A 14,648-nucleotide genomic window follows, 5' to 3' on the forward strand; every position below is an offset into this window, starting at 1 on the left:
ATTCCTTAATCTCCTCATGGCCGTAGTTGAGCCTCTGGAAGTAAATTGAGCAGTATTTTCTTTCCTTCTTTTCCCTTCCCCTTCCTCTTCAGTTTCAGTTATGAAACAGAGCAGTTATATCTTGCTTACAGCTTTATCTTGCTTACACTGAAAAATAGTCAAGTGTAGGAGTTCAAAATCTAACCAAATAATTGTCACTGAGTTTGCATAGACAGTGAGACAGACGTGTGAGTCTGTTGGGTTTTCTGACCTGTCTTTACAAGAGCCCCATCCTGTTAAGGGAATCTGTCCTAACATATCTAGAGTCAGAAGTACCATAAGATGTCAGTGCTGGACATTTGAATGGAAAAGTGAGGTCAGTCAGAGCTTTAGCTACGTCCAGGGATGCTTTTCAGCTGAGCTTTTATGTCTATTCACAATTTCAGCTGTTCTTTGAAGATAAAATTTGGTTTAGCGTGGCTTTTTGTATTAAAGGTCTGTTACACATTTCTAAAAAAATATTGCAGAAAGTTCTGTCAGTGCTTAATTCACAGATTCTGTGATGTTTCTGGATTTTAATGGCCTTTACTGAAAATGTGTGCTTTGCTGCCTCGCTCTGATACCATATCTCCCCGTTTTCTATTCATAACCTCATTTTCCCCCGCTTACTTTTAATTTTTAGAATTGATTCACTTACTTTGCTAAATATATTTTGCATCCTACTTTGCCTACATTATTTCCTGAACTTTCCTCCTGTCTCTCCCTCACTTGCTTTTTCCTGTGTCATTCTGATCTTTATTAAAGCTTCCCAACTTTTTGGTCGCCTAGTGATACTCCACTGTATAATCTGGAGCCCTGTGAGCCACTGCCTTTTGACGTTGCAAGATTCCGTGGGCTGACAGCTACTGTATTGCTGGACCTTACCTATCTCACTGGTATTCATGAAGATACAGGCAAACAGAGCACCAAGAGACATGAGAAAAAGCACAGGCACGAATCTGAAGACAAAGGGGAAGTCGACCCGAAAACCGAGAGCGACGGGGGATCAGATCCACGAGCGGGACAAAATGCTGATGATAACAAAGGACACGGTGCTACGAGCTCCAAGTCCGAAAATGAAATAGCTTCCTTTTCTTTAGAGCCATCAACACTAGGGATGGAAGCCCAACACCAGCCTGCTGAAGGAAGAAAAAAGAATCATGAGCACGTGCCGAGAAATCACGATATAGTGCAGTCCGAAATCCGAGCGGTGCAGCTGTCCTATCTTTATCTCGGGGCTATGAAGTCACTTAGCGTTCTCCTTAGCTGCAGCAAATACGCCGAGCTGCTGTTAATACCAAAAGTGTTGGCAGAAAACGGCCACAACTCCGACTGTGCAAGCTCTCCCGTCGTGCACGAGGACGTGGAAATGCGGGCTGCCCTGCAGTTCCTCATGCGCCACATGGTGAAGCGGGCAGTCATGCGCTCGCCCATTAAGAGAGCCCTGGGGCTGGCGGATTTGGAACGGGCCCAAGCCATGATCTACAAGCTGATGGTCCACGGGCTGCTGGAGGAGCAGTTTGGTGGCAAGCTTAAACAAGGTACAGTGTCCAAATTGCAAAATGGTGGTGAAAGATTCATCCTTATTTTCATTGGTCCTTACAATATTTCATCCTCATTATCATTGAGGGACAATGATAATATAAGCAACAGTCTTTTTCTTGGGAATCTGTGAATCACATGTGGGTTTTTGAGTTACTTGGCATGACACTAAAAGAGGCCAAGGAGATCACGTTTATCATGTTCTTTTTCATCCTGAAAGTCTGCGTATTACAAAGTACAACTTTATGAAAACTACTTAAATTCTTTCAAAAGAAAAAAATATCTAAAATAGGAAAGCTAATTCCTGTGCTCTCTGGTTCTTTGCCATCTTACAGACTACTTACGGTACAGCCAAGAAACAACACTCCAGAAATCTAAGAGAGATAAGCAGCTGAGATGAAAACAACTTAATAAGCTGTCTGTCTGTCTCTGAGATTTCTTTCTCCTTTGGCTAAGAGAATAATCCTAGCTGCTGTAATCCTACATATAGTAAGATCTAACCAAGCAAATTGCTTTTGTTCTCTTCTAGAAAGAGTCTTTTCCTACTTAGCTTTTTTCAGCACGACAGCTGATATGTCAGCAAGACCAACTGATAGACAAATTTATCTACATTAGTCAGTTATAGGTAGAATTATTTCTGTGTGTTTCTGTCCACTCCTTTCTTTGGGGACAATTCCAAAGATCAATCCCTATTTCCTACTGTTTTAACTCCATGCAAAGCTATTGATGTTCCTGTCATGTCCTTTTTGTGTTGCAGAAGTAGATCAACAAGTAGAAGAAGGCGATCAATCTCAGCAAGCCCAGACGCCCGTTACAACCAGCCCATCTGCTTCCAGTACAACATCTTTCATGAGCAGCTCCCTGGAGGATACGACCACTGCCACGACTCCAGTAACTGATACCGAAACAGTCCCAGCTTCAGAATCACCTGGTGTTATGCCTCTCAGTCTTCTGAGGTGAAGTATCCCCTATTTTCATCATTTCATGTGTGTGAGCACATGTGTAGGGAACAAACTCTCTAAAGAGAGTCCTGGAAGTATTTTTATTTTTGATAATATTTGACAATATTTTATGAATTGCCTCTGCAGAAGGCAAAACAGAGTCTTTTAAGACGTAGGTTTCTAGCAATAAAACAGCTGTTAAGTGTTTGCTTTTGTAGCAGCTGACTTCTTTGAGACAGGAGAAAATATCTTCCTTATATTATCTTTCAGTTTTGGGGCTTATTTGATTTATAGCTAGGCTGAGTTCTGAGCAAACTGGGGAAATGGAAGTTGAGACTTCTCACTTATCTCTTCCGATAGTGCTCTGTCTATGGACCTTTTGTAGGTGTGTACCTGAGAATTTAGCTGTCCAGCAGTGGTTAGAATGGCTGTTCCTGCAAGTTCCCTCCCCACACCCTTATAAAATTCTGCCCCACACCCATATAAAATTAACTGCTGCAAGGGTGCCAAGTGTATGACTTGCCAAGTGCATCTTAATTTAATGCATTTCTGTCATGTTCATTATAGCTTGATGATGATACATGTTGTTCTCTTCTAAAGGCAAATGTTCTCCAGCTACCCTACTACAACGGTACTTCCAGCACGACGTGCTCAGACTCCTCCCATATCTTCCTTACCCACATCTCCTTCAGATGAAGTTGGAAGGCGACAGAGTTTGACTTCTCCTGACTCCCAGTCTGCCAGGCCTGCCAATCGTACAGGTATTCTTGAAATCAATAGAGATGGAAATATGGACCGTTAGTAAACTTGCATAAGTTCAATATATTTTTTAATTCATGGGAAACCAGTAAAATTTCCTTTTAATACGACCAAGCATGCAGAACATTCTTAAAACCTTTTAGTGACTACCTTGGGGCAAAAAGCTATCAACTGTCTATCTGTGGACTTTATCAATCAATTAAATTACTTTTTGAAAACTGCAGAATGGATTTCACACTGATGCTCTTATAAAGAGGAATGCAGTTTTATTGATGGTTATTTCAAAATGTTAATGTCATCTAGGCTCGTTTCCTTGGTTACTTAACCACTTTTGAGTGCAGTAATTCCTTTCACTTACTCTAAATCTGAAACTAAAAACAAGAATTGGAAATGATGTCTGATAAAGTGGAAGAGAGTAAAGAGAGGTTTATACACTTTATATTTAATTCTTTTTATCTTTGAAGCTTTATCTGATCCGAGCAGTCGACTCTCAACATCCCCTCCTCCTCCTGCCATTGCTGTTCCCTTGCTGGAAATGGGATTCTCCCTCAGGCAAATTGCAAAAGCTATGGAAGCCACAGGTAATCTGTAATTATAATACCAGCTTATGTTGAAAAATTAAATTATGAAGAAAGATACTTTTTATTTTCCAGCAGAATACTTAATTTTTTTAAACCTCATAACCGTTCATGGGTAAAAAACAAATCTTTCATCATCAATGATATAATATTATTTCATATTGTGATTTTTCTGCTTTCAGGTGCCAGAGGAGAAGCAGATGCACAGAATATCACAGTGTTGGCCATGTGGATGATAGAGCACCCTGGAAACGAAGATGATGATGAGCCCCAATCAGAAGGGACTGCAGATTCACGGCATGGGGCAATAGTCTCTGCAAGTGGTGGAAAATCGAGTGATCATTGTTACCTGCAGTCACCAGGTGATATCCCCTCTGCTGATGCCACTGAAATGGAGGAAGGCTTTAGCGAAAGGTAAAATTTATCCTCCTCCTAATTGTGTAAAATCTGTTGCTTAAAATGCAGATCTCACAAGTGGAGTGTTGCTGTCTCTGGGATAACACTTTGAATTGTGTGAGAACATGAATAAAAGCAAAGGTGCAGTTAAACTTTAAGTTACAAGAAATAAACTAACTAGAATCAAACACTGGAATTATTTTTTTTTTTGTTAAAAAAAAAAAAAGAAATAAGGACAAAGTTTGAGGCAGAAACAGAAATATTGACTTATTTCTTTTAAAAAGAAAAACCTAGTTTATGTTATAGCCAACATTGACAACATAAAGTGAACTCTCTCTGACCATTTCTTAAGTGCTTTGGCACTATGGAATAGATGAATAAGTTTTGACATTGTTTTCCTGACATTTGACATTCCTGACATTTGATGACATCTGTTTTCCTGAGGTAATTCTTGGAGTCAAAAGGACTTGCAATAAAAACATGAAGCAGCAGGATAGAAAATCCCTGAGTTAGAAATTTCCTTTTTTTCTTTTGTGAAAGAAAGAATAAATATGATCATAGTATATTTTTCCTTATTTACTGTAGAATGCTATTTAAAACCTGCTTTTCAATGTAAATTCTTGTAGCCCTGATAATATGGATCATGCAGATAATGCAGCTTCTGCAAGTGGACCTCCGTCTAGAAGTCGCTCGGCTGTGACAAGAAGACACAAATTTGACTTAGCTGCCCGAACATTGCTGGCACGAGCTGGTAAGTGTGTTGAGAGAATTCCATGGCCTCTGCTAATCCAGGAAATCAGGAAAAGGAGGAGTGAGAAATTATAAAACTGCCATTTGAATGTCACTTGGAACGTGTCGGCATGTGTCTAGCGTAGTTTTTATTTGATAATGAAGTAGATAACGCTTAAGAGTTAAAAAGAAAACCAAGGGTGGTTGGAAGTGCAGCTGTGTTTATTACATTAAAAATAATGCGGCACTTTGTTTTTCCACTTGAGCCGGGCTGTACCGCTCTGTGCAGGCCCACCGAAATCAGAGCCGAAGGGAAGGGATATCCCTGCAGCAGGATCCCAGCGCTCTCTACGACTTCAACTTGGACGAGGAGCTGGAAATCGATCTGGACGACGAAGCGATGGAAGCGATGTTCGGGCAGGACCTGGCTAGTGATAATGATATTCTGGGAATGTGGATCCCAGAGGTATTGGACTGGCCTACCTGGGTGTGTGTGATTGCAGCGGGGGCTGCTTTAACTTACTGCTTTTTGCATGGTTCTATTAATAAATCTTAAGTAACATGCATATTTTTATGTTTCATCTGAAAATATCCCACTAAACGCTAGCAATGTTTGAAGTCTTTAGTATTCCGTAGCTGCTAAACTTCAGATAGGGAAGTGCTTCCCTGTGTTTCTTGCTCTGCACTTCTATGGGTCCTTAGTTTTTTGTTTGTGAGGTTTTTTTTATTTCCTTCTGTGAAAATGAGAACAGAAAATGAGAAATTTCTGTTATGTTTAAAATAATAATGATAAAAAGTATAGCCTTTTACCTCTTTTACTTTATGTTGAAACTATTTTACTTCTTTTTTTTAATCATACTAGTGCTACCTACATTTACAAGAACTTGATACAGTTCACTTCTGTAAAGCCAAGGCTAAGGAGTTCTGATATGTAGCAACATAGCTGACCCTTAAATCAGTTTTGTCTTTTCTTCTTCTTGTGTACCCCTCTCTGAGAAGGATTTGGTGACAGTCTTTGCATGTTATTCTGAGCTCCCTCAAAATATCTTAGGAAGAGAAGTATGAAAGTTGTAGGTTGCACGACTGGATCATTCATCTGAATTTGACAGGCAATCTGCAATGCTGTAAATGTTCACTTCCTAATTATGCCACTGCCTGATTGATATGCAAGTGTTCCAGAGAACTCCTTCCATTTGAGATTCTTGATGGAAGTATGGATGTAAAACAAATTAAATAGTTGTTCGGAACATAGTAACACAAATGCTAATCATTGCTGCACAGTAAACGAAAAGTCTGCTGATCTGAAAACAGTGGATTTCTTTTTGTTGCCCCAAGTCTCAGTCACATTCTGAGAAACTATCAACAGCATTGACTGTGAACTGGCAAAGTGATATGTGAAAAGTTACTTTTTAAAGAATTTTGAGGGAGAACTGAGGTGAAATAGGAAATCACATCATCTGAAACTATATATCCTACGTTTATTTTCCTGTTTTGAAGTGTTCATTTCTTCTTTGTGTCATAAATTGCCCATTTCTGCTTTGCTCCTTTGAAAGTTACCCATATAACTACCACTCTCCGTGTGTAATAAAAGTGATCAGGAATATCCTTAACACACAAACATATTTTTATACCTAATACGAGGATTTTTTTTGTGTACAAATAACGAGCGACCCTCTTGTTACGCAGCACGTCTGTGAATCTGAAGAGAGAGAAGAAGTGGTGGTTTGTGAGCTGTGTGAATCCAGCGTGGTGAGCTTCAACCAGCACATGAAGAGGAACCACCCGGGCTGCGGGCGCAGCGCCAACCGGCAGGGCTACCGCAGCAACGGGTCCTACGTGGACGGCTGGTTCGGCGGCGAGTGCGGAAGCGGGAATCCCTACTACCTGTTGTGTGGCATCTGCCGAGACAAGTACCTCGCCCTCAAGAGTAAATCCAAAACGTCCACGTCGGAAAGGTACGGAAGGAAAAGGCAGTGGAGTGCTGCGTGTGAAGGAAGGAAACACCTTAAAAGATTTTTTTCCTAACGTCACCATTTTCAGAATGTGTTTGAGGGAACAAGAGGGCTTTTTTCAGAATGTGTTTGAGCCAGATTCTGCTGCTAAAAATTAGCAGAATTCTTGATGTGGTCTGTTTTAAGTGAGGCTTAAAGCTTTTTCTGTATTCAGCAAAGGTCTGCTGAGAAAAAGTTGTCTTGAGCTTTCTTTCCTTCATTCTTTTTGAATGCTTTTAAAAAATGAATTATCTGATCGAATCTTACATACTGTGGTTCAGTTAACAACTTCTTTTATTTGGATTTGATAATTAGAATACTTTTTTAGGCCTTTTTCACATTCACACTGCAAAATGCTTCCCTTTCTTCCCCCCTTTTGAAAGCCCTTTTATTCATTTTTTCTCGTCCTGTCATTTGCAGAAATCATGTATGCATTTTCCTGTCAGTAAAATTTAAAGCATGTGTGCATATTTACTTAAAAACAGACAAGAACCGTTAAGGTGTTTTTTTTTTTTTTTTTTTTTTTTTCCTGTGCAGATACAAAGGTCAAGCTCCTGATTTAATAGGTAAACAAGACAGTGTCTATGAAGGTAAGTTTATAATATTTTCAAGATGTTAAATGTTTCACAAATGCTCATGCAAATGAGAATTGCACTTGAAGGTGGCACTTCAGGCTAGATTTAGTATTTTGATGTTTTAAAAATTCAAATGAGTGTCATTTTTTACCTATTCTTCATGTTCTTTCCATGTCCTTCAGATAGATAAAGTGACCATTACTGTAAATTTGGGTGATTTAGTATTGTGTGTAGATGTAACCTGCACAAGTAGGTAACCTGCACCCACAAAGCTTCACATTCAAATACATTTTACTCCCTTGGTAGAACAGGTTTTTAGCCTGAGTTACAGTCTCAGAAGACTGGGACATTGAGCTCACTGATAACTTTTCTACCTTTTTGCTTTCTGTGAGTGTTTTGAGAATGTCTTTCACTCTTTCCAGTGACTGTAGAAAACCCTTCCCGGATGTTTCTTGGATCCTATGTATCATGTAGCTCATATTATTGTAGTTTTATGAGTTTCCACAGCTGACTGTTCAATAGAGCATTAGGGAGAACCTCAGGAGCTAATGGAGAGTTCATCATCTACCAGATGTTCAGATTCTCCTGAAGGGAAAGATAGAGAGGGAGGGATCAGCAAATGTAAGTTGGCTTCTGTGTAAAAACCTGAGAAGTGAAAGGAGTGCATAATACAGGAGTGCAATTATGGTGGTAGTTTTTTTCTGGGAAGAAAAAGTGAAAGCCTGGTTGTATAATCAGGATCCAAGAACATTTTGGTTTGTGATTATGATCTAAAGCACAACTGTACATCCAGGTTTCTCACTATTTTTCATTTGTGCATTTTAAAACCAGCTAGTTTGACGTTTCAGATAATCGTAATAGCTTAAACTTCTGAAATGTCTTACTGAGACTTTTCAGCAGTAGGAATAAAGATGTAGAAGGGGGAACAAAAGGGAGATTTTGCTTTTGCGTTGGTGATTGATTTTGATTTGGTGTTCTTTACTATGACAGCACTGAAAGTAGGAGTTTTGAAGCCAACTGGTTTTCTGATTGCAGTTTGTCTTTTATATCTCCTTTTTAAATTCATTAACATTTTTCACTACTTCTAGGATTTATAACCAAATCTGCTTCTGTTTCTCCAATTCCAGAAGACTGGGATATGTTGGATGTAGATGAAGACGAGAAGCTGACGGGAGAGGAGGAGTTTGAGTTGCTGGCTGGACCCCTGGGTTTGAATGACCGCCGTATTGTGCCTGAGCCTGTGCAGTTCCCTGACAGCGATCCCCTGGGAGCATCCGTCGCAATGGTGACAGCCACCAACAGTATGGAGGAGACATTGATGCAGATAGGTAAATGGGGGACAGATTCTCTTTGAATTACAAGTATTTCCCATTTGTTGTGAGTTTATAGCGATAATGCAGAATATTTTGAGGACAGGTTTTCATGCCTCTCACCCTCAGGAAATGAAGGTTCGATATTTTTGTTATATTTTAGAGAAGTTACAATGAGGAGCACAAGTCTCTTTTATTGATACAAGGCTAGAAGCTCCAGTTTACTAATAACATTATGACTACAGTCCTACAGGGAATGCCAGTAGCATGTCCAGAACACAAAGGAAGTTTCTTAGATTTAAAAGGGGCTAAGTAATCATCCTGTTGAAATAACAAGATCAATATTGAAGTTTGTAGACCCCTCTAACGGACAGGAGAAATAGAGCAATTAACTCAAGTATTACCAAATTGTTGCCCATCTGTCCTTGAAGAGGAGAAATAATTGAACTGTGTAGAATTTTCGGAGGGTGTTTTCCACTCAGTCATTATCACTACAAATCTGTATGTACAAAATATTAAGAATTTAACGAATAATTTACAAAATGAGTCCTAACTTGCTTTTGTGTTTATTATTGTATGGTAATTTTTTGATTTTTTTTCAATCTCTTGAAACGCTAATACAAACCATCCCTATTTCCAAGGTTGTCACGGCTCTATAGAGAAAAGTTCTTCTGGCAGGATAACCTTAGGAGAACAAGCAGCTGCTCTGGTAAATCCACACGACCGTGTTATGGCCCTGAGAAGGGTGACAGCAGCTGCCCAGGTCCTCCTTGCAAGAACTATGGTTATGAGAGCGCTGTCACTCTTGTCTGTCAGGTACGTGGCTTCCTTGACAACACTGGGATGTTTGCATTTGGAAGCAGTTATCAACTGATGTTTGCTGTGTATCTTGTTTTAAGCTTTGGAAAAGTGGCTCTCCTTTCATATACTCACATCATGATGTTGAGAGGAGGTTTGCTCTGAAGATTTCCTTCTTTTGAACTCTGTATTCAAAATCTATGAAGCAGATTTCTTTATCTTATGTGGAAAGGGGAATCCAGTAGTATCAGCCATCCAAACACATGGATGCTGTGTTTGTCAGTTTTTTTCAATATAAATATTAGAACTTAGGGGGAAATATTAGAGGCAAGAAGACATGATACAAGAGACGGGAGACAAGAATTGAAATTGTATTGAATTTGTGCACAAATTGTATACAAGAATTTGTACAAAATCCCTGTGCAACTGTGAAGAAGTCGCAGAAATCTCATATCCACTTGTGCTTATTACCGTAGTAAACTGTAAAAAATTGCAGTTATTTAAATTGTAAAATTGAAAAAGAGAAAAAAATCTTTAAAAGTCCAGTTAACAAGCAACACTTGCATTTGTTTCTGGCAGTGGCTCCAGCTGTAGCCTGGCGGCTGGCCTCGAGTCCCTGGGATTAACCGATATCCGCACCCTGGTTCGCCTCATGTGCCTCGCGGCTGCCGGGAGAGCAGGTCTCTCCACGAGTCCCTCCACTGTGTCGAGCTCAGCGGAGCGATCGAGGGGAATCCACAGCAAAACAAGCAAGCCCATCTCTTGCCTCGCCTACCTGAGCACGGCGGTTGGCTGTTTGGCATCGAACACCCCCAGTGCTGCCAAGCTGCTCGTACAGCTGTGTACACAGGTAGGCTTGTTATCTCTACATGAACATTTATTGTCAAATTGCTGATACGTGAGATGAAGCAGTGCGTTTTGGCAGTCTGGGCTGTCTGTGCACAGTGAGACAGCACTCGTGATATCTGAACTGGGCAATAAGATCTCCTTGGCGTTTTCCCTTCCTTATTTCCCTTATCTCCCTTATTTCCCTTCCCTATTTCCTTCCTTATTTCCCTTATTTCCTTATTTTTCTTCCTTATTTCCCAGTTCAAACTAGCTCAAAGGATGGTTTACACATGCATGTCTCCATTAAGACTATGTTTTTTTCAAAGGCTTCAGCCTTAAATTTGTTTTGTACGTCATTTTGCACATGTGAAATACTGCTTGGCACCCTGAGAGCTCCTGCAAAAAACTTTAAAACTCTACGTGATTTGTTCAACAGTTATTTTTTCTGAAATCCATAGGGGATTGATTAATCTATATATCTATTTATTTGTTTCTTTAATAGAATTTGATTTCTGCAGCAACGGGTGTAAACCTGACGACAGTTGATGACCCGATTCAGCGAAAATTTTTGCCGAGCTTTTTAAGAGGAATTGCTGAGGAGAACAAACTTGTAACCTCTCCAAATTTTGTGGTTACTCAGGCGCTTGTAGCACTGTTGGCAGACAAAGGGGCCAAATTGAGGCCCAATTATGATAAAGCAGAAATTGAAAAGAAAGGTACGACACAATTTTAATTTCCTGTTTACTGTTTATTATTTGGTCCTCAGTTTCTTGTTTATGATTAAGTATCATCTTGCTAAAATGTGATATATATATATATATAAAATGTTTATATATATGTGATATATATGTGATATATATAAGTGTTTAAAAATGTACAAAAGGTGCTTTAATCTGAATGTTTTTATAGTTAAGTGGCATGTACACAAATTTTACTTGGAAATATTATTTTATGTAGCTGCAACTTCTGCCTCTTTAAAAGAAATCAAACATTTAGAGGTATTCAAAGCCATACAGCTGCAGTGTTCAGCCTCAGGTGTGCCACCTGGGAAGGGACACAGCATTCCTGCCACCCAAGGACTGCTCTGTCCGGGGGGCAGAAAATCAGGCTGCTGCTGCTGTGGAAAGGGCAGGGAGAGACTTAGCAAGGACACCAGTTTCTCTGTGTCAGAGGAGACGGAGCTGTTTAGGCAGCACTTGTTTGAATGACCATTTTTTTTTCTTTGTTGGCAATAAGACTATTTTTTTCCTTTTTTTGATGAAGTTTGAGTAGGATTATTGTTCTCTTGTTATCAGAAACCCCCCTTTTTTTTTTCCCCTCTAGCAGCTAACGTTAGATTGTAGCATTCTGCATAAAATGTCTGTTTAATCTTCTTTCTGGAAAATGTGGCTAATGCTGTGTTCGTTTGTGCAATTCTGTTTCGTACTCATTTGGGCATCATCTCACTGTTTTGTTTAAGCAGGTTTAATTGCCCAATTGTATGCCCATCCTTCCTATGATCCTTCTGCTGTAGGCCCTCTGGAGCTGGCTAATGCCCTAGCAGCCTGCTGCCTTTCTTCAAGGTTATCCTCACAGCATAGGCAGTGGGCTGCTCAGCAGCTGGTGCGAACTCTTGCAGCACACGACCGAGATAATCAAACTACTCCTCAGACCCTCGCTGATATGGGGGGAGACTTACGAAAATGTTCTTTCATAAAACTGGAAGCTCATCAGAACCGGGTGAGCAGGATTCCTGACAGAATTGTGTGACTTGTAATATGCGTTTGCTTGATAACACTGCTGGGTTTTGCAAGTATGCTAGCTGAAATGCTTTCCCCCCAGAAGTAACTTTTTGGTGCTCAAGTTAGTTGTTGCTTGAGGATTCTGATGCAAAAAACACCTCCCTGCTACTTAAGAGCTTCATTTGAAGGCGACATGAAACTGTCTTTGCAGTGCCTGAAGTCAACTGAATCACTAGAAGTCTTTTCTTAGACTAGATCTTAATTTGTATTAAGATCTGCCCCCAAGAAGTAACTTTTTGGTGCTGAAGTTAGTTATTGCTTGAGGACTCTGATGCAAAAAACACCTCCTTGCTACTTTAGAGCTTCATTTAAAGGCAACATGAAACTGTCTTTGCAGTGCTTGAAGTCCACCGAATCACTAAAAGTCTTTTCTTAGACTAGATCTTAATTGCATTAATTTGCCTATATAATAATTAATGTGTTTGTCCAGTATTGTACACAGTAGTGGTCTGATGAGCAGGCCAGTGTAAGAGCACTTAACTGCACCATGCCATAGAAGGAGAAAAATGCAGCTTTTTTGTTTAATTGCTATAGCAGATTTCACTAGTCAAGCTGTCGCTTTGTGCTCAAGGTTAATGTTTGCATTAACATTTATATTAGTGATATTAGTGAACAAGTATACCTAAGCTTTAGGATTAAACTCTTGATTTTGTTATGATATTAATAATTTTGATTCTTATAGGTAATGACGTGTGTTTGGTGCAACAAAAAGGGACTTCTGGCCACTAGTGGAAATGATGCCACCATTAGAGTATGGAATGTTACAAAAAAGCAGTATTCATTGCAACAGACGTGTGTGCTCAACAAATTGTAAGTTGATTCTTGATAATAGTCAGATATTTAACTTAAGATAATGAAAAGGCCCAATTCTGCCATATCTCCTGCATAAATATTCCCTTTTGCTATGATGTGTTTATGGCATGCAGAGTAGATTAAATGGATTAAATCTGAAAAGACAACTTAAATTTCAGTGTTGTAAGAGCTAATACAAGGAGATCATGCTATCACTGTTTAAAAATACTTTTAATAAATTCATCATGATGAATGAGTAAACTAAGAGCTCTGAAGGATTGTCACATGAAAACAAATCTCAGATATTCCCTCCATTGGTTCCAGTGGGCCACAAAAAAACACCAATATACTTTTTTTTATCTTAAAAATAAAGGCAATACAGAATCTTGTCTACAAGAAGCATCCATGCCACATTGTAGCCTTAATTTTCCTGTTACTAAAATGAATAAAAATGTCAGAGGAGGAGGTGTTCAGAGTAGAATTAGTAGCTAGATGGTACCTCTTTAATTTATTTGAGATGTATCTGTGTAAGTAGGTAAAGTGAGAGAGAACTAGAATCAACTTCTAATCAATTTCTAATTGAAACCTAACTCCAGACTTCTACTGCAAAAATAACTGGTATCTCATTTTCTAATTTAGAGAGATATTAAATGAAGTATAGGCCTATGGTGAGAAAGATGCATTTCCTATATAAAACTGCAATGATAGCAGAAGTCCAGCTTTTTCACTCACTTTCTTCATGAATTCTACGTTTTCCAGTTTGCTGCATGCAAATACCTTTTCTTAATTGCATTATCCTTTTGCATTATAGAGAAGGTGATTCCGAAGAAAGTTTGGGGTCACCCGGTGACCTCAGTTTATCTCTTGTCTGTTGGAGCATCAGTGGCAAATACCTGGCTGGAGCTACAGAAAAGATGGTGAACATATGGCAAGTCAATGGTATGTTCCAGTAGCTACCTCTGAATGCTTTATGGAGCAGCTTATTTTTGTGGAAACTGCTAAACTGTAGAATATTTGTATATTTAGGTGTTTAAGTCTGTGTGTTTTCCAATTTAAATGCCTGCCTTACTCCACGACATCTTGTAAACCGTATGTTTTAAGAGGCACTAGCCACAAGTGGATGTGTGCCTTAAATTGTGTCAGTAGAAGACTGAACACCAAGTGGGAAGCCTTGTTGTCTGTTATTGAATCAAAAACATTTAGGTTTGAGCCTTCAGCATTTTTTGTCTGTAAATGCTCTCTTCCTGCGGTCTCCAAGAGGTATCTTTCTAAATGAGGCAGCAAGAATGACAAAATTCACAGAAACAGATGCAGGGAAGGTTTGCTACAGAGACAAAGTAGGTGGAAAATGAGAGTGGAATGAGAGGATTTGCTTTCTTTAGTTGAACAAAAATGTCTCAGAGGAGGGAGATGATGAATCAGTACATTAGGAAAATGAGCACTAGCAAAGAGAAGCTGATGGAGAGAAAGCTGTGTAGGCAGATGAGTGGTGTTGACACAAGAAGACATGGAAATAAATTGGCAGTGGAAGAAAAGAAGTTTCTAATGCTGAAAGGATCTAGATCTCAAATAGTTTTCAAGGAGGAGTGACAGCTGCAGAAGAAATACTT

At 39.4% G+C, this 14,648-nt stretch overlaps 1 protein-coding gene across 1 annotated transcript in view; it reads left to right on the forward strand.

Annotated features, from left to right (window-relative positions):
• The window catches only part of HERC1 (HECT and RLD domain containing E3 ubiquitin protein ligase family member 1), a 65,599-nt gene that overhangs the window by 32,203 nt on the left and 18,748 nt on the right, over positions 1–14,648 (forward strand). The window contains exons 37-52 of the mRNA XM_026038647.1: positions 784–1,559; positions 2,318–2,516; positions 3,102–3,262; positions 3,725–3,841; positions 4,021–4,252; positions 4,861–4,985; positions 5,230–5,450; positions 6,650–6,918; positions 7,492–7,544; positions 8,657–8,857; positions 9,481–9,655; positions 10,217–10,487; positions 10,968–11,181; positions 11,979–12,184; positions 12,929–13,056; positions 13,850–13,977. Coding sequence (XP_025894432.1) covers positions 784–1,559; positions 2,318–2,516; positions 3,102–3,262; positions 3,725–3,841; positions 4,021–4,252; positions 4,861–4,985; positions 5,230–5,450; positions 6,650–6,918; positions 7,492–7,544; positions 8,657–8,857; positions 9,481–9,655; positions 10,217–10,487; positions 10,968–11,181; positions 11,979–12,184; positions 12,929–13,056; positions 13,850–13,977 — 3,476 coding nt within the window. The remainder of the gene's footprint in view (positions 1–783; positions 1,560–2,317; positions 2,517–3,101; positions 3,263–3,724; positions 3,842–4,020; positions 4,253–4,860; positions 4,986–5,229; positions 5,451–6,649; positions 6,919–7,491; positions 7,545–8,656; positions 8,858–9,480; positions 9,656–10,216; positions 10,488–10,967; positions 11,182–11,978; positions 12,185–12,928; positions 13,057–13,849; positions 13,978–14,648) is intronic.

Source organism: Nothoprocta perdicaria, unplaced genomic scaffold (assembly GCF_003342845.1).
Source record: "Nothoprocta perdicaria isolate Ctin4 unplaced genomic scaffold, notPer1 scaffold_214, whole genome shotgun sequence".
Taxonomy (NCBI): domain Eukaryota; kingdom Metazoa; phylum Chordata; class Aves; order Tinamiformes; family Tinamidae; genus Nothoprocta; species Nothoprocta perdicaria.